This window comes from Nicotiana sylvestris, chromosome 11 (assembly GCF_000393655.2).
Source record: "Nicotiana sylvestris chromosome 11, ASM39365v2, whole genome shotgun sequence".
Classification (NCBI taxonomy): Eukaryota; Viridiplantae; Streptophyta; class Magnoliopsida; order Solanales; family Solanaceae; genus Nicotiana; species Nicotiana sylvestris.
Window position 1 is genome coordinate 155,008,049 of NC_091067.1, and position 26,820 is coordinate 155,034,868.

Genomic DNA, 26,820 nt, shown 5'->3' on the forward strand with positions numbered 1-26,820 from the left:
TATGTGCATTCAAAGTTCATATCATACATGGTATATTATGCATGGATTTCGAGCTATAATCGGAGGCAAGGGGCCTATTTGCCCGAAAAACTATATATATTGTACAGATGGCCACAAGTTGGCAATATGATACTGGTTAGCTACCGGGAGAGACCGCCATTGCTAGCATTTGGTTGGGTATGTCATGCATTTGCATCAATATATATGTATTCACGACATACGCTTACACGAGCATACCATGCATAATTGATTACTATGAGGTCGGATGTCGGCATGGAGGCTATAAGAGTTTCAGTGTCAGGTGATTTCACTATTATTTTTTTTACATCAGCTATGTATGATTCTACTTTCTGCCTTACATACCAGTACATTTTTATTCGTACTGATGTCCCGTTGCCTGGGGACACTGCATTTTTGTTTCGTGCATACAGGTCCAGGTAGGGACTCTGATCGACCCCTCCGCTAGGATTTCGGGGTTCAACTGTGAGTTGGTAAGCTCCACCTCTTCCTGGAGCTTTCATAGGATGGTTACTTTTGTGTACAGTTTGGGTATAATCGAGGCCTTGTTCCGACAGTGCTTATGACACTCTTAGAGGCTATTGTGGACACAGTATTCTGGGTTTCTTTTTGGAGCTTTCAGTATCCAGCCCATAGGCTTGGCATGTATATATATATATATATATGTAGGCATGTATGTTCCCAATCGCGGCCTCGTCGGCCAACTAGTACTTTATTTTGGCTCATCTACCTTTGTTTATATGGTTTATTGTTATTCAGGTCATGACTTTAATGGTCCAGGCTTAGTATTTCAGATGTTGTGCTGCTCGATCTGTTGGGCCCCAGTTTAGTTAGCTAGTATGTTTAGTGGCTAACTCGATCGAATACAGTATCGAGTGCCAGTCGTGCCTCCCCTATTTGGGGCGTGACAGATACATTGAAATACAATGAAAAAAAGACAATGAATACAATGAAATACATAGAATACAACGAGATATGTTGAAATACAATGAAAAAATCGGTAACAGACTCTTCAAGTTGCTCAGCCCCAAAACTCCGAATACAACGACGTACATTGAAATACAATGAAAAAAAGGTAACAGACTCTTCAAGTTGCTCAGCACCAAACTCTGTCGTCTTTGTTCAAGAATAACCCTAATATCCTCTCATCGATATCAGATTTCGAAATTAACACAGCGAGATTCTATTGTCGGTGTAGAATCAGTTTTAAGGGGTCATGATTTTTGTTTGAATTGTTGGTTGGTGAATTAAGAAAAACGAAGAGAAGAAAAATGGAGGGTACGAATGGATCGGTTACGGCGGAAAGGCCGTGGAAAGCCCGATCTAGTAATATGTAAGAATTTCTCAAAAGTTTGTTTTTCTAATCAACAAAACAAACAATTGAAGAGAGAGGGTGGAGAAAGGGATGACAGCGTATTTCATGAGAGAGAGAGCAACGTATCTTATGGCTTAAAGGTAGGAGGTGACCATAAATAGATATTTGGCTATAAAAATCAAAAGGTAGTTATGAAATATAATTTTTTAAAATGGTATTTATTTAAAATAAATAAGGTATCAACCTTTGCTATAGGAGGTAAAAAAACGAGTCAAATATGGATAAAAACCATATTATCCATTTAGAAAATGGATAACCAATGGATAACTAATGAGTTTAACTTTTACATTTGAAAAACCTTAAATTGGCGGCAAGTTCCCAAAAGTGATCATATTATCCATATTATCCGTCGGTTAACCCATTTTTATCCATATTAAATATTGGCCGGGTCGAATAATTTATTCATTTTTCATTATCTGTCTTCGGCCCGTTCCATATTCGATCCGCCTGCCCATTTTGCCACCCCTAATATATACTATTAATTTTCACACCCATTAGCACATCTTGGTGCATGTTCAAACAATTTATGTGAGTTGATAAGTATGAGGGGCGAAAATAATTAGTGACACATGTCTCAACTTCTAAATTGCACTTCGAAATGTTTTCTCTTTTTTTTTTTTTTTTAATTATTGGAAAGCATGAGAGTGAATAGTTAACCACTTGAAAATTAAAAGAAAGACTAATAAGACTGTACCATTAAAAAAAAGAAAGAAAGATTAAGGGCTCGTTTGGTACGAGGGATAAGGGATATTTAATCCTGAGATTAAATTTGAGATGAGTTTATCCCACGTTTGGTTGGAATAAAATCGTGTTATAACAAATCTCGAGATTAGTTATTCCAAAATTGTAATGTTATTTTTATCCTTATAGGAGGATGGGATAATAATCTCGGATAACTAATCTTGGAAGAATTAATCCTGAGATAAGGTTTCCCAACCAAACAACCCCTAAGGTTATATAATGCAAGGGAATTTCTTCTTTTGCACCAAAGTGGAATTAGCTATCCAATATCTTAGGGGGGTCTCATTAAGTCCAGGTACAATACCTACATCAACCGATCTTCACAAGAAAAAACGAAAGAAAATGGCGGACTCTTCTTCCTCTTCTACAACGACGTCGTCTTGGGCATCTATGCTCACTGGAAAATCAGACGCTGAGATAGAGGAACTCCTTGATCGAATGCTCACAAGGCTCGCACTTTGCGATGACTCAAAACTACAAGACTTGCTCACCAAGCTTCTCCCTCTCTCCATTGCTTCACTTTCCTCGTCTGCCCCTCTCGTCCGCAACAAAGTAATTACTCTTTCTCAATTTTCTCTTTTCAATTTCTGTAATTAGCGGTAAAATTTTATAGAGTACTTAATAATTTGTGTGCATGATAAAAACTTTAGCTTTACTCAGTAGAATTAGGTCGGCTGAGGTAAAGGATGTCATGAACAATACAAGGATTAGAGAAGCTTGTAGTTCAGATAGAATTCTCATAGAGGTATGGAAGTGTCTTGTAGTGATTGGAGTAAGATGGCATACCAAGCTATTTAATTCTATACTTAGAAATGGTGGTTGCCCAATGAGTGGAAAACGAGTACCCTAATTCCAAGTTATAAAAAATGAAGGTGACATTCAAAGTTGTGCGAACTAAAGATGAAGTTATGGGAAAGAGCGATACAACGTAGGCTATATTTTGCTAAGGAGATTGATGGAAGTTTATGCGAGAGGAAGAAAGATTTGCATTTTGCACATTGTGTTTATTGACCTAGAAAAGACATAATAGAGTACCAAAAAAGTTTCTTTGGTGGGTGTTGGAGAAGAAATGAATTCATATTGAATATATAAATGTCGTAAAGGACATGTACAAAGGAGCCATCACTAGCTTGAGAACAATAGTAGGAGACATAAAGGAGTTTCCCATAGTCGTCGATTTGCACCAGGGATCAACATTAAGCCCGCACTTGTAATTACAACACAGTACAAGATGAGATCCCATGGTTAATGCTAATTGCGGACGAATTTTGTGCTAATTGATAAAATCAGCGAGGATAAGTAGGAGTAAGACTGAATATATGCACTAAAAATTAGTCAATATAAAAAGAGTAAAATTGAGTTAAAATCAGATAGGATTGCAGTTCCTAAATGCAACCAATTTAGATTTCAGATATTTGGCTCGTTATTCTAGGAGAATGGACCTATGGGTCACGAGTTCGGGTCTTGGAATCAGTCATTGATGCTAGCATCAGAGTAGGCTGCCTACATCACGCCCTCTTAGGGTGCGGCCCTTCCCCGGATCCTGCGTGAATGCGGGATGCTTTGTGCACCGGGCTGCCCTTTTTATTCTAGGAGAATGGAATGTAGAATCAAAATCGATTGGTTGAGGTGGGGAAGTACTACTGGGTTGTTACATAATAGAAAGATGCCTACCAAGTGAAAGGTAAGTTCTATAGAACTACTATAACACCAACAATGTTATATGTGAGAATGTTTGGCCGCTAAAGTTCAACATATCCACATGATAAGTGTCCTAGAGATGCAGATGCTAAGGTTGTTGTTATATAATATTAGAACTAACATTCATCGGAAGTTCAAGTAGCACATTTCTAGGATAAAATGAGAGAAACTCGCTTGAGGTGGTCTGCTCATGTTCTGCATCAACCTCTAGATGCAACTAGGGTTGCACATAGTTTGGTAAATACCGAATTACCGTACTGAATCGAAAGTTTTGGTATTTGGTAATCGATACTTTGGTATTTGGTTTAATTTCTTTTTTAAAATTGATATTAGGTATGGTTTTCGGTATCTAAAAATAAAATACCGATACCGTACCGAAATATATACTAAATTACACAATTCACATAATATTGATTATAACATAAATATTAAACTTCTAAATTTTACTTTCCGTTAGTTTTATAGTTTTCTTTAAGCTTTACCATTTTTTTTCCCACTATACTTGCCTTTCCCTCTTTTCTTGGGCTGCCTACTTAGGTTTCAATCTTTCTCCCGTCTAGGTTTAGCTTTTTTGCTATTTTTTTCTCTCACTATATTATAGTAATATTTTTATTTTCGTATGTGTGAGTACTTTACTTAAGAATATTACAGTCTATGGCTTTATAGCTGAACAAACCGAAATTACCAGAGCCGAACCATACCGAATTTAATTAGGTATGGTATTGGTATAGCATTTTAAGAAACCGAATACCGAACCGAATGATCCAAATACCGTACCATGGTTTAAATGACGAACATCCCTAGATGCAACGGCCTGTAGAAGTGAAACCACAGTAAGGATGAGGTAGACATAAAATCACATGGAAGAGAGTTGTCTCGAAGGACCTATAATTTCTTGGGATCCCTGCAGACTTAGCGAAAGATACGCCATAGGGTGCAGTGATCTATACGGGTGATACCTATTAGTTAAGAATATGTTTTAAACAATAAACATGTGAGCACTTTTATGTAGGTCCTATTCTTTCTAGAGATTTATACAATTAGGAAATGTAGAGAACTTCTAATAGTTTTCATTTGAATTTGCATGATATCGGCATGAGATGAGCCTACATAGAGTAACATGGTCAGTAAGGATTCATATAGCGGATCCTAACTTGTTTGGGATTGAGGAGTAGTTGTTATTGCTGTTGTTATAATCATTCTTTTCCTTTTCAAGACTTATACCCAAATGGGTCTCTCGATTTTCTCTGTTTTTGATCCTTAGTTACATCATCAGCTGTTTTCTGGGTCTCTCAATTTTATCTTTCCTTGATTCTTAGTTGCACCATCGAGCTTTAAATTTTTTGTCACGTGGCAAGATTATCAATCAATAAACTAGCCTCAATTGCAAACTAGAAGCTAGTTGGGATACTTTATTTTCATTCAGCTGCAATCAGGTTTATTTTGTTCCAATAGTAGTAAAAAGAATATTATTTCAGGGCTGAAGCAGTAAGAGTGTATAATTTTGGCTGGTATTGTGAACTCTGGTTATTATTAGAACTTCACCATACAAGGGCAGCATGCTTCTAGCTTGGGATGATTCATGAGTCTTGCACTTCATGGCATGTTGCCCCATTAGCAATCATGTGGGTTATTTGGATGGAGAGAAATAGGAGAGCAACTTAAAGGGGTGGAACACGATTTTATAAAATTGCAGAATAGTCTTTTGTTTCTTGTTTCTTTTTGGTGTACTCATGAGGATCGAGGTCCCTATATGTGTAGAGGATTGGGTCTCTTTTGTTGAGTACCATATTTTGGTGTAGGTTCTGTTCTTTTTGGGATACGGCTTGTAACAGGGTTTCCCCCAATTGTTAATAATTTTGTTTGCCTTACCAAAAATAATGAGTCTTGCACTTCATTTGACGTTGTTTGCATGTATAATCTGTTCTCCTGCATTTTGAACGTATGCGTTTTCTTTAATTGCATTCTCAAATTTGACTTCCATGGTAGTAGGTCTCTTTGTTCCTTAATTTTTTTCTGATAATGCTGTTTGTTCCTTCAAATTTTTGAACACATATGAAGTTGTACTTGTGTTCTTTCCATTAGGTACTTGAGATTCTAAGCCATGTGAACAAGAGAGTGAAGCACCAGCATGACATTGGTTTGCCATTATCTGATCTGTGGCAGTTATATAGGGAATCTAATGCCTCATCAATGGTTAGGAATTTCTGCATCATGTATGTTGAGATGGCAGTTGAACGTGCAAGAAAGGAGGTCTGAATTAAAATTTTGGCTTCACATGAAGAGAAGCTCTCAGAAGTTATTTACTTATTTTAGTGATTTGACATCATTTTGCGAGGCAGATGTAATTAATCGTGCTGATTCCACTATCTGTTGTTTCAGGATAAAGAAAATATGGCACCTAGCTTTTTAGCTAACATTTCAAAGCTACCTATTCAACATCAAGACATACTATTGAGGGTCATTACCAAGGTAGTCCGATCGTCTCTATCTTGAAGATATATGGTTCTTCATTCTCCTTTTAGTGGTGTATGGTCGTCAGGATCTACGAGAAAGATATCGGAAGACCAGTAAGGAAAAAGAGAGTTACCCTACTGGTGGTGTCTAGTTGTCTGAAAAGCTTGTGCGAAAGTTAGAAACTTAGAGGACTACATTTCATAATTAAGTATGTCTGCTAAATACCAGCGCAAAGCGCCCATTACGCATGTGCTCCATACCATATGTGCATAATTTTGATGTATATTTTCGTAAAACAGAGCGAAACATATATATTCAGAAGGTAAACTGAAGATATTATTATATCAATATTATTTCCAGGAAATATGTCTGAAGTACAATATTGTTTCTTGACAAATTTGACATAAATAATAATGACCATTGTTATTACTTCATGAGTGATTGATAATATACAAGACAACGATGCAGCAATTAAAAAATGACATGTTATGGTGGTAGATGAGGTTTTCCTGGAATCTCTTATGAGTTGAGCAAGGAAAACATGGGGAAGTATGGGATAGATTTCTTTCTTAGGGCACTGCAAAGTTACTCACACTTTCGCTGCTCTTTCATGACAGCCAAACATCCTCTTTCGTGTCCTTAGCTTGCATTTTTCTATGTTCTCTATGCTCTGCATTCTGTTTTGGGATATTATTACTATAAAATTAGCTTTAGGTTGGAATATATATATGATAATTCCACTGTAATTCTGTCTGCATCTTGCAAGTTTTGTTTGGGGGATGATTGACCCAAACAAAAGGGCCATCATCAAAGTGGGAGTTAGAGAGTGGGCGTGCTAACCTAATTTGTTTTCAGGAGACAAAAATGAAAGTTTTGTCGGATGTGATTGTGAGGAGTGTTTGGGGAGGTAGTTGGGTAAAATATGACAGGGTTCCAGCCGTGGGAAGTGCCGGGGGCATTCTTCTAATGTGGGATGATAGAAGCTTGGAGGTAAAGGAGATCAAGAAGAGAGTTTTTTCTTTAGCAACACTTGTCAAAGATAGAGTGAGTGGGGTGGAGTGGGGATTTCGGGGAGTGTACGGACTGGTAGGAGAAGGGTCCAAGGTGTTTTCTGGGAGGAACTGGCCAATGTGATGGGGGAATGGGACATTCCATGGGTTCTAAGGGGGGACTTTAACACTATTAGATTTCCGGAGGAGAGATTAGGGTGTAGTCTGATTTCGAGGGCTATGGAGGAGTTTTCTGACTTCATCAATGATCACTTTCTCATTGATCTTCCTCTGTCAGGGGAAAGGTTTACTTGGGCCAGGGCGGAGGATTCCAACTCAAGGTCTAGACTTGATAGATTTCTGATATCGCTCTCCTGGGATGAGCTGGTGCCGAATGTGCTGCAGATTCCTTTCCCTAGGCTGACTTCGAATCATTTGCCTATCTTGCTAAATGGATGTAGAGGGAGGGGGTTGCGTGCTCCCTTCCGATTCGAGAACATGTGGTTGAAAGTGCCAGGATTTGGTGACAAGGTGAAAGAATGGTGGACAAGCTACGGGGTATCAGGGACACCTTCATTCCGTCTTTCTAAGAAACTTAAATTGCTCAAGGGAGATATTATTAGGTGGAATAAGGAGGTTTTTGGGAGGGTAGAGGTTAAAATGAGGGAGCTTATGCATGAATTGGGGGAATTAGAGAGGGGAAGGGGCGAGGGAGTTAGATGGATATGAGAAAGCGAGATTGGGGGAGGATAAGAGGGAAATAGTCGAGTTAGCAATAGCTCAGGAGATTAGTTGGCGACAAAAATCGAGGGCGCTCTGGTTTAAGGAGGGGGATTCAAATACCAAATTTTTCTATAGGGTGGCGGTTGCTAATCGAAGGAGAAACTTCATAGAATCCTTAGTTGTGGATGGGGTAAGGATTGAGGGAGAGGGGGAGGTAAAAAGGGCGATAGTGGGGTTTTATGAGAACTTATACAAAGAGGAAGTTAGCTGGAGGCCGACTTTGGGGGGAATAGAGTTCAACCACATAGGGGAGGGAGACAGTGAGTAGCTAGAAAGGGCTTTCGAGGAGGAGGTGCACGAGGCTGTGTCGAGTTGTGCTGGTGATAAGGCCCTCGGGTCTGATGGTTTCTCCTTGGCCTTCTTCCAGCTCTGTTGGGACACCATCAAGGGCGAGTTGATGGAAACCATTGAGTACTTCCATGTGAATGGTGTTTTCGAGAGAAGTATCAATGCTTCTTTTATCACTATTGTGCCTAAGAAAGAAGGTGCATCTTGTATCAGAGACTACATGCCTATTAGTCTCGTGGGGAGCATTTACAAGATTATTTCTAAAGTTCTTTCCAACAGACTCAAAAAGGTTCTTGACGTGTCTATTTCGTCCTCCCAAAATGCGTTTGTGGAAGATATGCAGATCCTGGATGCTGCTTTAGTGGCAAATGAGCTTGTAGACTCCAGAAGGAAAAATAGAGAACCCGGCTTACTATACAAGTTGGACCTTGAGAAGGCTTTCGACCATGTCAATTGGGAGTTCCTGGATTTCATTATGATGCGGATGGGGTTTGGGGCAAGATGGAGGGGATGGATCAAGTTCTGCATTTCCTCAGTCAGATTCTCTGTCCTGGTTAATGGTAGCCCGTGTGGTTTCTTTGGCAGCTCCAGGGGTCTCAGGCAAAGTGACCCCTATCCCCCATGCTATTCATTCTAGTGATGGATGCTCTGAGTAAAATGATGGATCGTGCGGCGGGCGGAGGCTTCTTGAGAGGATTCTCAACTCCGATCGGGGTGCTCAGTGCCCGAAGAGTCTCTCATTTGCTCTTTGTGGATGACATCCTAGTTTTCTGTGATGCCGATATGGATCAGTTGACCTTCCTGAAGCAGGTCCTGCAGTGGTTTTAGATAGTATCTGGTCTCAAAATCAACCTCGGCAAGTGTGAGATTTTCCCGGTGGGTGAGGTTGCTAACATTAATGCTTTATCTTATGTCCTCAGATGTAAGGTGGGCTCCCTTCCCACTACTTACCTGGGTCTCCCATTGGGTGCTTCGCATAAGGATACTACGGTTTGAAATCCAGTGATCGAAAGGGTTGAAAAAAGATTAGCAGGCTGGCAGAAACGGTACTTGTTAAAAGGCGGTAAGGAAGTGCTTATTAAAAGCACTTTATCGATTATTCCCACCTATTACTTGTCCCTGTTGCAAGCTCCTGTGAGCATCACAGAAAAACTGGAGTGGCTCAAAGGAATTTTCTTTGGGATGCGGCGGATGGAACCAGAAAGTTTCATCTAGTGAATTGGCAGACAGTCACTTTCCCAAAGAAGTGGGGGTGGACTTGGAGTAAAAGATCTTAGGGTATTCAACAAAGCTTTGTTGGGGAAGTGTCTGTGGAGATTCAGGGTAAAAGAGCATGCTCTATGGAGGGAGGTCATAGGAGAAAAGTACGATCCCACGGGAGGGGATTAGAGGACCAAGGCAATCACATCACCTTTCGGATGTGGCATGTGGAGGAGCATCATGAAGAATTGAGAAGCCTTCAGTGGCAACATCACTTACATGGTGGGAGATGAAAGGAGAATCAGCTTTTGGAATCATAGGTGGTGTGGAGAGGATACTTTGATGGTCTCCTTCCCCCACGTCTTCAACGTTTCAAACCAGAAGGAATTGATGGTCCAACAGATTCGTAAGGAGCATGAAGAGGGGTGGTGGTGGTATGGGACCTCTCATTTAGAAGGAACATGCAAGATTGAGAGATTGCGGAGCTCCAAGATTTGTTGACAATGCTATATGGGCAACACAGGCCCCAACCATCTTGTGATTCTTGGAGATGGGGTTTGCGTGGCGATGGTTTGTTCACTGTAAAGTCCTTTTACCAGAGTATGTTGGTGAGAGAGGAGACCACTTTTCCATACTCCTCGATCTGGATTCCTAAAGCACCCACGAAGGTGTGCTTTTTTGCATGGCTAGCGGCGAGGGGAGTGATTTTGACTGCTAAAAATCTGTAAAAGAGAGGAATTACACTTGTTAGTTGGTGCTACATGTGTAAAAGCTCAAGGGAAGAAGTTGATCATCTTTTGTTGCATTGCCCTGTGTCCTTGGCTTTGTGGAGGGCAATCCTGAATCTTTTTGGTGTTCAATGGGTGATGCCAAGCACCGTAAAGGAAATGTTATATAGTTGGGCCGGTTTCCGTAGAAGAAGAAAGCAAAAGGCGTGGAAGTTCGCCCCGTTAGCTCTCATGTGGATAGTTTGGGGGGGAGAGAAATATGGGAGCTTTTGATGGGATTGGATCTCCTTTTTCACATCTTAAGAATAGTCTTTTATCTTTGATCGCTTTTTGGTGCACTCATATAGCCTCTACTTGTATAGAAGATTGGGTGTCTTTTGTAGAGAATCATGTTCTAATGTAAATTCTCTACTTTTTGGTATATTTCCTGTTTACGGGAGTTCTCTCCCTTTTGATTAATCCAATTTACCTTTTCAAAAAAAACATAGATAGTGTTATGAGGAAAGACCAACTATGAATCAGTGAGTCTTATAGGTAATTGTCCAGACAGTAGCTAAATTTCAGGATAAAAGTCTGTTTTCCTGGTTAAAAAAAAAGCCGGCACATTAAGTTGCTCATTATTTACCTAACATGGCCATACTGTTGGGGAAAATTCCTGAAAAACATTTGCATTATACTAATGATCTCTGTAAATAATGGTTTCAATGCCGTTGAACAAGTTAAACATGTCAACAATTATAGTTAATAGATATCGAACTTCATGTGGTGCTTATGTTGGCATCAATTTTCTCTGCTTGTATCTCTAAAAGTGCTCTTTGAGAAGTGCAAAAATTTTAGACTTGTTACTTCAGTGAAGATCCTATGATAGAATGTTAATAAGTGCTTTATCAATCATATGGGTTCAATTCACAAGACAAATAGAAGACGTTGACCATATCTGTGCTAGCTTCTAGCTGAAACCTTCTCTGATTTCAGGTGATTGGAGAGTGCCATTCTGCTCAAGTAAGTGATGAAGTAGCTGCAATGTATCGAAGATTTGGTGGTCTGCCAGACCACAAGATATTTCTTGAATTTTGCCTACACATGGTTTTATATCAACCAACTTCTCAAAGGTTGGGCTAGAGTTTATATCAGTATATAGTTTAGTGATTTTGACACTTGAGAAGCTAATTGACTAATTTGTTGTAAAATAAATTTTATCACTACAGCAGCGCTTGCCCTGCTGGACTTTCGATTACTCAATGTGATCGTGTCACTGGGAAACGACAATTGACAAGTGACTATTTAAGAAATGTGAAGGTGATTCGGTAGCTTAACCTACCATTCTGTAAATATTACATGGATAGATTGGTGGCCGTATCTTTTGACCATCTGAAGAGAATTTATTGTTGGTCTATCTCTCATTATGCAGTTGGGAATCTTGAATGTTGTCCAAGCCATGGAACTGCCTACAGAACTTGTTTATCCCCTCTATGTGTCTGCCTCTGCAGATTGGTACTTCTTGTTTCTTTCAAAGCTGATTCTGTAGAACCTGATGTATTTAGGTTTTGTTTTAGGTAGTTGAATGTTTTCGCTTCCATTTGAGTTTCAGAACAAATAACATCAGCTTCTTTTGTTGTTTTTCGAAAGTCAAGAGTCTATTGTTAAGAGAGGAGAGGAGCTTCTGAAGAAGAATGCTTCTGTTGTGAATTTGGAGGATGCAAACCTCGTGAGCAAACTGTTTGTGCTATTTAATGGTATGATATACATTATGTTAGAATGCAACTTGTTTTACCCTGGTAATTCGACTTGCTAACTGCAGACTTAACTGTCTTAGGCTGCCTGACATGACTTCATAGTCTTCATTGTGATGTTTTGCTTTTCAAACTTAATGCTTCTAGACTACCAGGGAACTGGAAGTAGACTTTCAAGAACCCAAAACCTGGTAATTGGTATGATATTAAAAAGATAGCTTTATCTGTTTTATGGCAGAATAGTTCTGCGCACTATTAACCTATTTCAACACAATAAATAAACAACAACTTGCACAATAATAGTTTTGGTTCAAACTTCAAACCATAAAAGCCCTGTAATCCTTGGGTTAAACCATGTAATATAGACTCTTAAAATGAAATATTCACTAGTATAAAAATAGCAGGGAAATATTTCTCGCCTGAATAACATGTTGACAAATATTAGACATTTATGGAAGCAAATAGGCATGCAATACGAGAAGGCAAAGTAGCATTTCTTTAACATAAATACTTTTAATTTTCTTCAGATATCATTACTACCATAAGAACAGTATCATTTAGAAAGTAGTTAACATACACGTGAAGATAAATTTGTTGCCCCCCAACGTACAATGTCCAACAAAAAGCTGCACGGCAAAGGGACATATCTACAGAGGCTCTTGGCACCAGTCACTCACTGGTGTAATTGAAAATTATTTCTATAAGTTTCTGTCTTTTCTTGCCTCATGTTTGATTTCTGATGCATATATCTTTGTGAGGAAGGAATTATTTTCCTCTTATCATTTGCAAAAATGCTAATGATGTAGCTGTATTTGTAGGTACTGCTGGAACTGACCAGATTCCACCAGAGTCTAGAGTCAGTCCTGGAAATCCATCTTTGAGAGCAAAACTGATGTCTATTTTTTGCCGATCAATTACAGCAGCAAACAGTTTCCCGTTGACTTTACAGTGTATTTTTGGCTGCATATATGGTAAAAATCCTCTCTTTGGTTTAGAATATGGGATATGTTCATAAACCATTATTGCGTCTTGTATAAAGCATTCAAATTTTCTCAAGGGGCTATAGAAACATCCAAAAACTTCATTTATGGTTTGCATTTTTTCTTCAAGATTGTGTGCAGGTATTTTGGCTTCTTTTATACACATGATATGTAGGATTTAAGCTCATGATGACTCCTAGACTGAGATTTCTACTAGTCTTGAATGATTATTTTTTAGCATTCTGTGATGTGTCCGTGCATTATTTTTGGTCCTAATTTGGATAAAAAATTGGTCTTTTGGTTATGTTTATATTTTTCTATAGAGTGGGCTACATAAAGGATATGTTTGTGCTTAAGCATTGTTTTGCTTGCTTGGTCTAGTTCTGTTGCAGAAGAGGTACCTTTTGCTTTGGCCCATGGGGTTTACTCTTGGGTTTTAGAAACCTCTCATGGAAGCAACCTTGCCTTTACTTTGTAAGAGCTATTGCCTTAAACTTCATAAGATCCACTGACTTGCTTTATGTATGGAAAATTATATGAGAAATAAGAACTTTCTATTCACCTGATTCTCGACACAGTTAGGGGCTCCTTATACAGGAGTTGTACTTGCAATCTAATAAAATAAGATAAAAGATTTATTCTCCACTAACGATAAGGGAAGTAATTATCTCCTATAACTAAGTAGATATTAAGAATCATAATAGGATATTGGGGTAATTTTAGAGACCTCTCTTCAAGCTTGTCTTTGTAACATTGGCTCCCTCGTGGTTTGAGATATTACTAGTACCCTCCTTATTTTGATTTTCTTGTAACAATACATGATTTAAATAGTAATTTTTTTTTTATAAATTCCAATTTCTAGCTTTATTTACCTCGTGCCAAGTTTTGTGATACAAATATTCTCATATGTGATGCAATGACTATGAAGTTGTTGGCAATTCTTTCAAGCGATAAGAGATGTATAATTTTTTTTTCTTGTATTTGGATTTTTGAAAGTCAAGGGTAAAGCTACATACAATCATTCTAAATAGTGGTTTACCATAAAGTTTGCCTTTGATACTTCTAAAGTAAACGCTTGTTGATGTGCTCTTTTTTATTTTTGCATGTTCTGGTGTATTTTTCTTTTTTCCCTTGTGCGGATTAACCTTTCCTAATGCGGTACTTTCTTTCTTATACACCAAACGGGGCATAAGAAACAATGCTTAGATGATGGGAATCAAAGAAAGAAGAGTCCTTCACTCCTTCAATTTGGGCCCTTTCCCACCTACTTAGTATGAACTATTTTTTAAGCTCTGAAGGTCTTCACCTGAAGTGCTTCCATAGGAACTTGCGACAAGTAACTAATTTGCCAAGTTTTAAATATTGAGCTACATTAAGGAGAATTTCCTTGTTGTGTTTTACTTCTTCTATATATCGAGCCTCCCAACCAATTTGAATTCTCAGGTGGTGTGCCTTAGCTTTATGTTTCAGTTTTCTACTTATGCTACCTCAAGTTTAAAAGCAGGTTTTTCTGATTTGCTTGTTATAAAATGCTGCATCTTACTTTTATTGCAATAGTATTTATTTAGGATTTTTCTGTCATTTCTTTGAAGTTTCACTGTTACTACTGTAGAGGACAAGTCATTTATACTTCTTGCTTTTTTAGGAAGTAATACAACATCAAGGTTGAAGCAGTTGGGAATGGAGTTCACTGTATGGGTCTTCAAGCATGTAAGATTTCATGACCTATAAGAATCTCCCACGATATGATGATGCTCAACAATCCCGTCATGTGCTAATAAAGGAACTCAAGCATTGTCCAACACAGGTTAAAGAAAGATGTGGGAAGTGCGATAATAATTAGGGGTACTTGGGAACATTTGTTTCTAAAAATTAGAAGACTCCTTTACATGACTATTAGAGTATTGGAATGTTTTTACTATATAAGTCGAAGTTCATTTCACTAGTTCACCATGATGGTGCCAAAGTATATGCACAATGCGACTGTATGGGCTATTCTTGATTTTCTGACCAATCTATCCAATTATATGTGTAAAAAGGTTTTCTATTTACACCAAAAGCATAAATGAAACAGGGAAAAGCTTTTCATATTCCTTTAGTTCTTTCCATTGCATTGGAACATCCTCCTAACCCTTACATTCCAAATTGTCTAAGAACTAAAGGAATATGAAAAGCTTTTCCCTGTTTCATATTCCTTTAGTTCTTTCCATTGAAACAGGGAATATTACGATTGTGAACAATCGAGCCAATGAACCCTGTGGAGTTACCTTTCTCCTTTATAACGCCTTTATGGATACACCACCCATAAAAGCTCGTTACTTAATGTGAATCATCCATTACGTGATGTCCTATTTATAGCAATGATCACTTTCCCATAATGCATCCAACCTATATTAGGATGTTAATTGTTAATATTAGAATAGACTTTTTGAAGAGTTAAGTTATTAGTTAGTGTCCAAAATGTAACAAATATATTGATTCTTAAGTTTGACACTTTTTGTTGATAGGGTAAGTAATTTTATTAAAACAATCAAAAAATTAAAAAATAATTTTATTTATGGTGGGGAAAAATTCCCGTGTACAAGTGGTATACCAAGGGTAGAGAATCCACCACATAATATGAGATTTTTTTGAACAACACCCAATCTTTTATACACGCTAGAACAGCGTGGGTGCACCCAAAAAATAGGAATCAGATGCTATTTCTTGAGTGTACAGTCATTCTCTTCCATAAAAAACTCTCCTCTTCCTTCTGAATCTCTAGCTGGAGAGTGGCACTTTCACTGTGCCCGGCATCACCCATTGCATCCCGAAGCATTTCAAAATTTCACACCACAAGCACACTGCCACTGGACAATGTAGGAGGAGGTTGGTCCACATCTTCACCTGAGCGTTTGCATATAAAGCAGCAGCTAACATATGTAATCCACGTTTTTTCTCAAAGTCTCAACTGTCAATATAGCTTCCCTTGCAGCCAACCTGGTGAAAATTACACCTTTCTTGGTTCCCTAGTAATCCAAACTGAAAAGTGCCGAAAACTTGACTCTTCCCTCACCAAGAGCTTATAATACTATAACTTTACAGAAAACAACCATCTCTCTCCCCCCCCCCCCCCCCTCCATGAGTTCTGATTAACATGAGATACACTTGTTAAGCATTTCAACCGGGCTTCAGAATTCAGCTACTTCCCAATTCTGAAGGGTCCTTACTTTCTGACAGTTTATTATCAAATAAATGCAGGGAGCAATGGACCAATTGAGGCTTATGGGCCCTGTTATACTGACTGGGATTCTGAAATCTCTTGATGGCTATTCAGCATCAGAGTCAGGTACTACTGCTCATATAAAACTGAACTTTGTTCAACTAGGCCATTTGAGATTGATATAATTGGTTTAGTATAATTTTTAACAAGTATATGCCCAGATACTATTGCACGGGAGACCAAATCATTTGCCTTCCAAGCAATTGGCTTGCTTGCTAAGCGGATGCCTCAACTTTTTAGGTATGTACATTATCTGATACCTCTTTTCTTTTCACTCTCTCCCTCTCCCCCACTCCCGGGGCCTTTCTTCCGTTTTCAGATAAAGTAGATATAATTTTGATGTGCCATTTTCTTTTTAATTTTTACAGAGAAAAAGTCGATGTTGCTAGAAGGCTGTTTGATGCCCTGCAATCTGAGGCCCAATTTCTTCGTCTTACTATTCAAGAAGCTACAAATTCCCTTGCTTTTGCTTACAAGGTTCTACATATCAGAGCTGTCAACACTATATGTTGCTTATTTAAATTTTCTAGTGTCTCCACCCTTCTCCTTTTATTACATCTTCTGATGGATATACGGTTTCCAGGATGCACCACAACATGTATTAAATGATCTGGAGTCGCTTCTTCTGAGAAGTTCTCAAGTGGTAGGACCCATTTGTAGCATTGTTTCCTTTACTTCTATTGTTCTAGTGTTACGGTTGTTCCAGTTAGTAGAGACTGTATTAAATAGGGATGCAGGCTGTTATTTATTATTTTATTATCTTTCTTTTTTAAAAGGAGGAAAGCGAAGTGCGCTTTTGTGCTATCAGATGGGCGACCTTGTTGTTTGACATGCAGCATTGCCCAAGCCGATTTATTTGTATGCTTGGAGCTGCTGATCCTAAGCTGGATATAAGGTTAGCTTATGAGGTTTACTGGTTAACATTAAGTGGAGACACTTGTTTATTTGGCAACTGTTGGATATCTTTATACAGTATTCGCCTTACGGTCCAGAATGTATTCTTGCATATTTAGAATCTTTGTACTGTTTCGTAGATTCTCTGAATAATTCTATCAATCACGTGGAGTTATTTCTAGAAAAGTATATTTTGGCGTGGGCAGCTCTACTCTTTTTGTACCATTTGTATACCGGGACTTAAATCCCACGACATTTATCATCTTTTCTAGAATGGATTGTTTTAGTATTAGTGCATGCTGAAATTTATCTAAGTTCACTCTGCTATTTTAATATTCTGGCATTTGATCTAATTGATGTGAATCTCCTAATGCTGGAAAAAGAGAGCCACATGGAGTGAAAAGGCATGAAGCTTTTTCTCAACTGAAAGTAAGCTAGCCCATAGATAGTCTGAGGATTCTGGGTCCAGGATTGCAAAGATGAAGCCAGAAGAAAATGGCTTCCATTAGTTCCCTAGGTGTTTATCTGGAAAAACTCTCTTAGACCCCTAAGATTTCGCTGCTGATCTTCTTTATCCTTTCAAGTGAGTGCTGTATAATAGATTAGTAGTAAGTAATGGAAAGAAAGCAGGAAGTAACTCACAAGAAAAGACATGGTATACCTCATTGTTGAAAATAATTTCATCTTTTATGGTTTCTGTTCAAGTGATGTCTGATATATTGTTTGTGATTTCTTGGATGGGTTAGTATCTATCTCCTCTTTCTGTACACAATCTACAAATGTGCAGCTTGTACTTTTTGTAGGGAAATTGCATTAGAAGGTTTGTTTCCTGATGAAGATCAAAGGAAAGCAGTAAGCAAAAGCCTCGACTTGAAGTACCCAAAACTTTCTGACATGCTAGACTATATTATCCAACAGCAGCCAGCTGTGTTGGATTCTGCTAGTGTGGGAGGTCCAAAGCTTCATTTTCCATCTAAAGCTTATGTGGCTATGATCAAGTTTTTGTTAAGGTGCTTTGAGGCAGATATGAAGCAAAATAATTTGGTAGAAGGTGCCGATTTTTCAGTTGCAGTTGAGAGATTATGTTTGCTTCTAGAACATGCAATGGCTCACGAAGGTTCTGTTGACCTGCATGCTAATGCCTCCAAAGCTCTTATATCTATTGGATCTCATATTCCCCAGGTAGGCGGACATTTGCCGTGAATGGTAGGAGATATCAAATTCTGGTTTTGTATCTGATATATGGATTCGGGAACTTTTGGTTTACTAATATAATTGACAGGTGATGGCTTCACGATATGTTGATAAAATCACATGGATGAAGCAATTTCTGGGACATATTGACTTTGATACACGCGAATCTATATCTCGTTTAATTGGAATTGCTTCCTGCTCACTTTCTCTTCACAGTTTGTCTGATCTTATAACTGAGTTGATCTCCACAATTGGTGCAGCACCTAAGTTAAGGTTGTAGCTTTGATTTTAAAACATTTAGCTGTCTTATCGCTTCTTGTGAATCGTCTCCCTTTTGGAGCAACTGCGTTAGTTTTCTTATGATGTTCATTATCAATTCTTCCAGGTTTGAGATGCAGCACGGCGTGCTATGTACTTTAGGATATGTTACTGCAAATTGCATGTCAAGAGCTGTTTCTGTAAGTTTTTTGTCCTTCGGCATTTCTCCAAAGTGCATCCAGGTGCTTTTGTTAAATTTCCCTGTCATTTGATGTAAAATGCGTGGTAGAACAATATGCTTACTAATTTGTAGCATCAGCAGTGTATTTGGTTCATATGGATACTCTCTTTGTTACTCGAGTTTAATTGTCATATTTGTCTTATATTTGTGTTAGAAAGTGGACGTTGGGCTGTTACTTTGTCTTTCACATGTGGGGTAATTTGCTTGACAGGGTGATAGCTAGTTTAAGAGGAGAGGCGTTGCAATCACCATAAGAGACACAATCTTGTAGGAACAAATTCAGTACTAGTGTGTGACCATCTTGTCCAAAAGCTTAAGCTATTAGAGAGAGCACATTTTTATTCATTTAATCATGGCTTCAACATGTGGTCCCGCATGTGGGGGCTCGAGTTTTTTCATGGGCCAAGCATGTGAAAATTCTTTTTGATGTGTTGGTGGGACTTGAACCCAGTACCTCTGCCTGCACAATACCATGTTGAAGTTTTTGACCATCTCATCTAAAACTTTAAGCTGTTAGAGAGAGCTGAATTTTTTGCTCATTTAGTTATCTCTTCAATATTGCCCTTCACGTGTGTGTCTGATTCTTTTCTATGCACCAGACGCGTGAAAATTCTTTTTGATAATGGATGACGGTGAGACTTGAACTCATGATCTTTCTTGATCTACTACCATGTTGAAGTGTGTGATTATCTCATCTAAAAGTTTAAGTGGTTATAGAGAGCACACTTTTATAAGTTTATTCATTAAATTATGTTTTTAACATAGGCGTCCCACATCAGTGCATAAAATGTGTTGTTTTCTCTTTATATGGTTTTCGGCAATCCTCACCTCATGAGCTAGTTAGGGTTGCGTTAGGCCCAAGCTCAATTTCGTATCATGGCACCAGAACAGACTGTACTTATTCTTGGTTTACTTAGTTTTAGGGCCCCATGTTATGTTGTTCCCGTCCCAAATGTCAGTCCTGGGCATGTAGGAGAGTTAAGTTTCTTACATTGGAGGAGAAAATGGAATGTTGAGTTAGGCCCAAGCTCAATTTCGTATCATGGCACCAGAACAGACTGTACTTATTCTTGGTTTACTTAGTTTTAGGGCCCCATGTTATGTTGTTCTCGTCCCAAATGTCAGTCCTGGGCATGTAGGAGAGTTAGGTTTCTTACATTGGAGGAGAAAATGGGATGTTGTCTCCTTATATAGTCTTGGGCAAACCTCACCTCATGAATTAACTTTTGGGTTGAGTTAGGCTCAAGGTCCATTTCTTATAAAAAAACAAGTTCACACTTGTTAACTTGAGTAACCAATCATTGAAATGAAGACCTAAAATTGACCAATAACTAGATCAACCACAACAACAACTACAACAACAATCCAGTGAAATCCCACAAGTGGTAGCTGGGGAGGGTAGTGAGTACGCAGATCTTACCCCTACCCTGAGGGAGTAGAGAGGCTGTTTCCGAAAAACCCTCGGCTCAAGTAGACGAAAAGAGACAAATACATCAGTACCATCAACAGAAAACATAGAAATAATAACGACATAAGAACCAGAAAATAGATGAAAAGCAATAACAATAACAAGTAAATAAGGCCCTATACTATGGATGACCAATAACTAGATCATGTTGAAGAAATGAATACAGTCATGTGCTTAATGATGATTATGACAATTCTAATGTGAGGCTTGTCTGGCAAAATGAGATTCCAAGACATTTGAAAAATTGTTATAAATATATTATATTATGGATGTTCATTTAGTACTCCGTTGTAAATAAGCTTCCTGAAGAAGCTTATCCATATGAGACTCCATCGTAAATATGTTTATCTATTTAGTACTCTATTGGAAATAAGCTTCCTGAAGAAGCTTATCACTTCGGTACCCGGTTATGGATAAACATTACCCCGATAGAAGATTATCCATACCGGGTATAATAAGCTTATCCTTTCGATACTCCGTTATGGATAAACATTATCCGCGGTAGAAGATTATCCATACCGGGTACAATGAGCTTATCCTTTCAGTACTTCGTTATGGATAATCATTACCCCTAGTAGAAGATTATCTATACTGGGTACAATGAGCTTATCCATTCAGTACTCCGTTATGGATAAACATTACTCGCAGTAGAAGATTATCCATATTTGGGATAATAGCAGCTTACACAGCAGCTTCCTTTCTTCTATAAATAGAAGAGATTTCAGTTCATTCTGTACATCAGTTTGAATTCGAAAAATATATAGTTTCTCTCTATACTAGTCTTTACTTTACGGTCTTTATTTTATAACACGTTATCGGCGCGAGACTCTGCCATCTCGAGCAAATACTTTGAAAGTATTAGAGGTACGAACTTTCTTTTCCTAAATAATGTCAAATCTTTCTAAACTTGAATTTGTAGCCCTGGATATATCGGGCAAAAGCTACATGTCTTGGGTGCTTGATGCTGAAATTCATCTTGATGCAATGGGTCTGGCAGACACCATCAAAGACAAAAATCAGGCATCAAACCAAGACCGTGCCAAAGCAATGATATTTCTACGCCATCACCTTGATGAGGGCCTGAAAATGGAGTATCTTACCGTTAAAGATCCAGTCATACTGTGGAATAATTTGAAAGATAGATATGACCACCTGAAAATGGTCGTTCTTCCACAGGTACGATATGATTGGACTCATCTAAGGCTACAAGATTTTAAATCTATCAGTGAGTATAATTCTGCTATGTGCAGAATTATTTCCCAATTGAAATTATGTGGTGATAATATTACTGATCATGATATGTTGGAGAAAACTTTCACCACTTTTCATGCCTCGAATATGCTCCTGCAGCAGGAATATCGAGAGATGGGATTTAAAAAGTATTCTGAACTTATCTCACATCTTCTTATAGCCGAGCAACATAATGAGCTATTAATGAAAAACCATGAAAGCCGACCTATTGGTTCTTGTCCATTCCCTGAAGTGAATGAGACGAACTTCCACCAAGCTAAACGTGGAAGAGGTCGTGGCCCCAGTCGTGGTCATGGCCGTGGTCGGGGAAGAAACCCCAATCATGGTAATAATAATGCACCAAAGAAGCCTCCTCACCACCAGCAGTGGAAAAGGAAGGAACAAAAGCATGAAGCGGTGCAAGCGCCAAATGCAGAAAATGCATGCTATAGATGTGGAGGAAAAGGGCACTGGTCACGTACTTGTCGTACGCCAAAGCACCTGGTTGAGCTTTATCAAGCCTCCCTGAAGAAGACAGAGAAAAATGCTGAAGCAAATTTTATTTCTGAAGATAATTTAGACTTCATGCATTTGGATGTAGCTGATTACTTTGCACTCCCAGAAGGAGAAACAAGTCATGTAATCGGTAGTGAATCTGTAGAAATGTAAATATTTTAATTTTTGTTGTTTGTAATAGATAGTATGGTTATGTAATTGTTGTACATAAATAAAAGTTATGCTTTGATAATGATGTTTACTATAATATATTTTATTTATGTTATTTTGAAGAATATGGATAACCCTCAAATTATGTTTGGATCAAAGACAAATCATGAAGATATTTGTGTTATTGATAGTGGAACAACTCATGCCATATTCAACGATCAGAAATACTTTTCTTATTTGCATAAGGAAAAAGCAAATGTTTCAACAATTTCTGGTAATATAAGTTTGATTGAAGGCTCCGGAAGAGCCATAATATTTCTGTCTAAGGGAACAAAACTTATTATAGACAATGCATTGTTCTCCTCCAAGTCCCGAAGAAACTTGTTGAGTTTTATAGATATCCGCCGAAATGGGTATCATGTTGAGACAATAGATGAAATGAACAGGGAATATCTTTGTATTACAAAGAATATTTCTGGCCAGAAATGCATTGTAGAAAAGTTACCAACTTTATCTTCTGGCTTATACTATTCAAAAATTAGTACAATTGAAGCACACTCTATCGTAAACCAGAAGTTTACGGATTCAAATACTTTTGTGCTTTGGCATGGCCGTTTGGGCCATCCCGGATCAATAATGATGAGACGAATTACTGAAAATTCGAGTGGGCATCCATTAAAGAACTTGAAGATTCTTACAAATGACGAATTTTCTTGTGATGCTTGTTATCAAGGAAAAATGATCACTAGACCATCACCAATGAAGGTTGGTATTGAATCCCCTGCCTTTTTAGAGCGTATACATGGGGATATATGTGGACCTATTCACCCACCAAGTGGGTTGTTTAGATATTTTATGGTCCTAATAGATGCATCTTCAAGATGGTCTCATGTGTGCCTACTATCATCTCGCAACCTGGCGTTTGCAAAGCTATTAGCCCAAATAATTCGATTAAGGGCACAATTCCCAGATTATCCTATAAAGGCTATTCGCCTTGATAATGCTGGAGAATTCTCATCTCAAGCTTTTGATGATTATTGTCTATCAGTTGGGATAAAAGTTGAACATCCTGTAGCTTGTGTTCATACTCAAAATGGCCTTGCAGAGTCATTTATTAAACGCCTGCAATTGATAGCAAGACCACTACTTATGAAAACAACATTGTCCACTACTGTTTGGGGCCATGCTATCTTGCATGCAGCATCACTTATCCGTATTACTAAATATGTGTACTCTTTTTCCTTCACTAGGATTTTTCCCACGTGGTTTTTCCTAGTAAGGTTTTAATGAGGCACATTATCTTTTAATGAACATCCAAGGGGAGTGTTATAAATATATTATATTATAGATGTTCATTTAGTACTTCGTTGTAAATAAGCTTCTTCAATGAAACTCCGCCGTAAATATGTTTATCTATTTAGTACTCTATTGGAAATAAGCTTTCTGAAGAAGCTTATCACTTCGGTACCCGGTTATGGATAAACATTACCCTCGGTAGAAGATTATCCATACCGAGTATAATAAGCTTATCCTTTCGATACTCCGTTATGGATAAGCATTATCCCTGGTAGAAGATTATCCATACCGGGGACAATGAGCTTATCCTTTCAGTACTCCGTTATGGATAATCATTACCCCTAGTAGAAGATTATCTATACTGGGTACAATGAGCCTATCCATTCAGTACTCCGTTATGGATAAACATTACTCTAGTAGAAGATTATCCATATTTGGTATAATAGCAGCTTACACAACAGCTTGTAGCAGCAGCTTGCAGTAGCAGCTTGCGGTAGCAGCTTATACAACAACTTCATTTATTCTATAAATAGAAGAGATTTTAGTTCATTATGTATATCAATTTGAATTCGAATAATATATCAGTTTCTCTTTTTTTTTTTGGTAACTAACTTCTTTATATTAATCACCAAAAAGTATTTACATAACAAAGCAAAGCTAACACAGCTTGCTAATCTTTTGCTTACTCCTTATACTAATCTTCCTAGAAACATAAACTACACACATAATGTTTGTTCCTAGGAGTGACTCTAGCACTAACTATATATGCTATATCTTTTGAAATTTGCTCCTCGTTTCTGCTCTTTTTCTCAAATACTCTTCTGTTTCTTTCAAGCCATATATGATAAACAGCTTCTGCATACATCATTCTGAATATCATCGCATAAGCAAGACTTCCCTTTTGCTTGACTTATGGTCCATTGAAGAAACTGCTGTCAGTTGCCATTTCCCAATTTCTGTCTTCCAAGCCATCTGCACATTCTGTTCCACACTTGGGTTGCATAATCACAATGCCAGAATAGGTGATCTCTTGTTTCCTTTTCTTTTTTACACATCACACACTCAGGTTCTACATTGACCTGTCACAAGTCATTAACCTGTCCTGGATCATCAACCACATGATGAATTTTGCTTTTGGCGTTGCTGCATTTTGAAACACCAATGTCTTCCATTCCATTCTTCTGTAATCTCCCAGTAGGTGCAAATTTGCTTCTGGATCATCAGTTTCACTCTATACTAGTCTTTATTTTATAGTCTTTATTTTATAACAAAAACCTTATAGTGCATGCTTTTTAGAATAGCCAGATAGCAAAACCATGGTGTATAGGCTAGCACAAAGAAATTTGATGCTGAGATGGGATCTCACGAGCTCTTTGATTGTGTTGACATTGTTGAGAGTTATCTATTGCTTATTAAACTTAGTAATAGAAAATATGCAACCAAAAAATTTGGAGATCTACTATCTTAAATGTTCAACTTGTGGATAAACCTATGCACTAACTGTTTATTTCCTTATAAAATCTTTTATCCATTGATTTCATTTAGATGCTTTTTCTTTGGTTACATGGATCATATCCATGCTTTCATTTCTATGTGACAGATCCCAGAAACTTTACTCCAGAGTACACTTAAATGTTTGGTCGATGTTGTCAATTCGGAGACTGCCACACTGGCTTCTTTTGCAATGCAAGCGCTGGGCCATATTGGAATTTGTATCCCATTGCCTCTCCTGCTCGTAGACTCTAGTTCAGGTATGTTTGTATATTTATTGAGGTCACTATGGAATCACTGTTTGTGAAGCATGTTGCAAGATAATTTATACTTAACATGTGTAAAACTGCAGTTCCTATATTGGTCGTCTTGCGTGAAAAATTAAGCAAGCTGCTTGCTGGTGATGACGTGAAAGCAGTTCAGAGAATTGTTATTTCCTTGGGGCACTTGTGTGTCAAGGAGTCATCGTCTTCACATCTAAATATTGCTCTTGACCTGATTTTCAGTCTTAGCCAGTCGAAGGTAGGTGAAATTTCCTCCAGCCATGGCCCTAAAAGAGTTTCTCTATATTCATGAAGTGCTCAAACACTCTTGTCTCTTGCTCAAACTGGAGGAAAATACCTTCTTAGTTGTGTTAATATCACTGTTAGCTCACATCTTTCTTGTGCTCCTAGCTGCATACATTGAGTTGTCATTATTTCATTTCCATCTTGGTTTCGTATTTTTGTTGTTAAATTAGGTAGAAGATATCTTGTTTGCTGCTGGGGAGGCATTGTCATTTTTATGGGGTGGTGTTCCTGTTACTGCTGACATGATTCTTAAGAGTAACTACACTTCACTTTCCATGAGTTCGAACTTTTTGATGGGAGATGTGTCTTCTTCAATGCCGAGCTCTAGCTGTGTGGACTCTGAAGCCAATGAAGAAGGCCATGGTACAGTTAGAGATGCAATCACTAGAAAGCTTTTTGACAATCTATTATACAGTAGCCGGAAACAAGAGCGCTGTGCTGGCACTGTCTGGCTTTTGTCACTGACAATGTATTGTGGTCAGCACCATGCTATCCAGAAACTGCTTCCTGACATCCAGGTATGTTGTATTTAACTTGACTCTGACAGTTCCATATCAGAATTTTGTATTACATCTCTGAGAAGAATCTAGAACTGATCTGGGGTTGAGGCGTGAGTTATTGTTGTTATATACCTGGGAAAAGTTTCTGCTCAACAGTATCGCTTTTCAGCTCTGATACCCTTTTCTATATTTAGCTAGCGTGATAAGCTGAACACTCCCTTAATTCTGGTGTCAATCAATCCATTAGCTGCCCGAACAGCTTCTAGTATTTCTCTTCCCCTGATAAATGCAGTTTTAGTAACTAAGCCGCCACAACAGCTTCTAGTATTTCTCTTCCCCTGATAAATGCAATTTTAGTAACTAACTAGTGGAGTATCTTTTTAACCTTGAGGCCTATGCTTCTGCAATTATCTTAAGAAATCAAAGTAACCCTCTTTTACTTTGTTGTTTCCAAAGCAAAACCTTTTATTGCTGACTATTGTTTTATTGTAGGAAGCATTCTCTCACCTTCTGGCTGAGCAGAATGAGCTTACCCAGGAGCTGGCATCTCAGGGGCTTAGTGTTGTATATGAGATTGGCGATGCTTCTATGAAGAAAAACTTAGTGAATGCTCTTGTTGGCACTCTTACTGGCTCAGGGAAGAGGAAAAGAGCTGTTAAGGTTTGATGACTGCTTTTGTCTTGCTAAATTCTTTACCAATCTTTTCCTGTTGTGTCTTTTTTTCTCTAACCCATTGTTTGCTCTGAAATTAGTTTTTT

At 38.1% G+C, this 26,820-nt stretch overlaps 1 protein-coding gene across 1 annotated transcript in view; it reads left to right on the top strand.

Moving 5' to 3' along the window:
* The first annotated feature begins 2,394 nt into the window (after window positions 1-2,394).
* The window catches only part of LOC104210766 (uncharacterized), a 34,664-nt gene continuing 10,238 nt past the window's right edge, over window positions 2,395-26,820 (top strand). Inside the window, exons 1-21 of the mRNA XM_070163144.1 lie at window positions 2,395-2,686; window positions 5,921-6,088; window positions 6,218-6,307; window positions 11,256-11,392; window positions 11,489-11,579; window positions 11,692-11,774; window positions 11,910-12,016; window positions 12,832-12,984; window positions 14,639-14,703; window positions 16,234-16,321; window positions 16,417-16,495; window positions 16,624-16,732; window positions 16,839-16,898; window positions 17,032-17,150; window positions 17,953-18,331; window positions 18,432-18,616; window positions 18,729-18,801; window positions 25,103-25,253; window positions 25,346-25,515; window positions 25,733-26,080; window positions 26,555-26,722. Coding sequence (XP_070019245.1) covers window positions 2,477-2,686; window positions 5,921-6,088; window positions 6,218-6,307; window positions 11,256-11,392; window positions 11,489-11,579; window positions 11,692-11,774; window positions 11,910-12,016; window positions 12,832-12,984; window positions 14,639-14,703; window positions 16,234-16,321; window positions 16,417-16,495; window positions 16,624-16,732; window positions 16,839-16,898; window positions 17,032-17,150; window positions 17,953-18,331; window positions 18,432-18,616; window positions 18,729-18,801; window positions 25,103-25,253; window positions 25,346-25,515; window positions 25,733-26,080; window positions 26,555-26,722 — 3,033 coding nt within the window. The 5' untranslated portion in view covers window positions 2,395-2,476. The remainder of the gene's footprint in view (window positions 2,687-5,920; window positions 6,089-6,217; window positions 6,308-11,255; window positions 11,393-11,488; window positions 11,580-11,691; window positions 11,775-11,909; window positions 12,017-12,831; window positions 12,985-14,638; window positions 14,704-16,233; window positions 16,322-16,416; window positions 16,496-16,623; window positions 16,733-16,838; window positions 16,899-17,031; window positions 17,151-17,952; window positions 18,332-18,431; window positions 18,617-18,728; window positions 18,802-25,102; window positions 25,254-25,345; window positions 25,516-25,732; window positions 26,081-26,554; window positions 26,723-26,820) is intronic.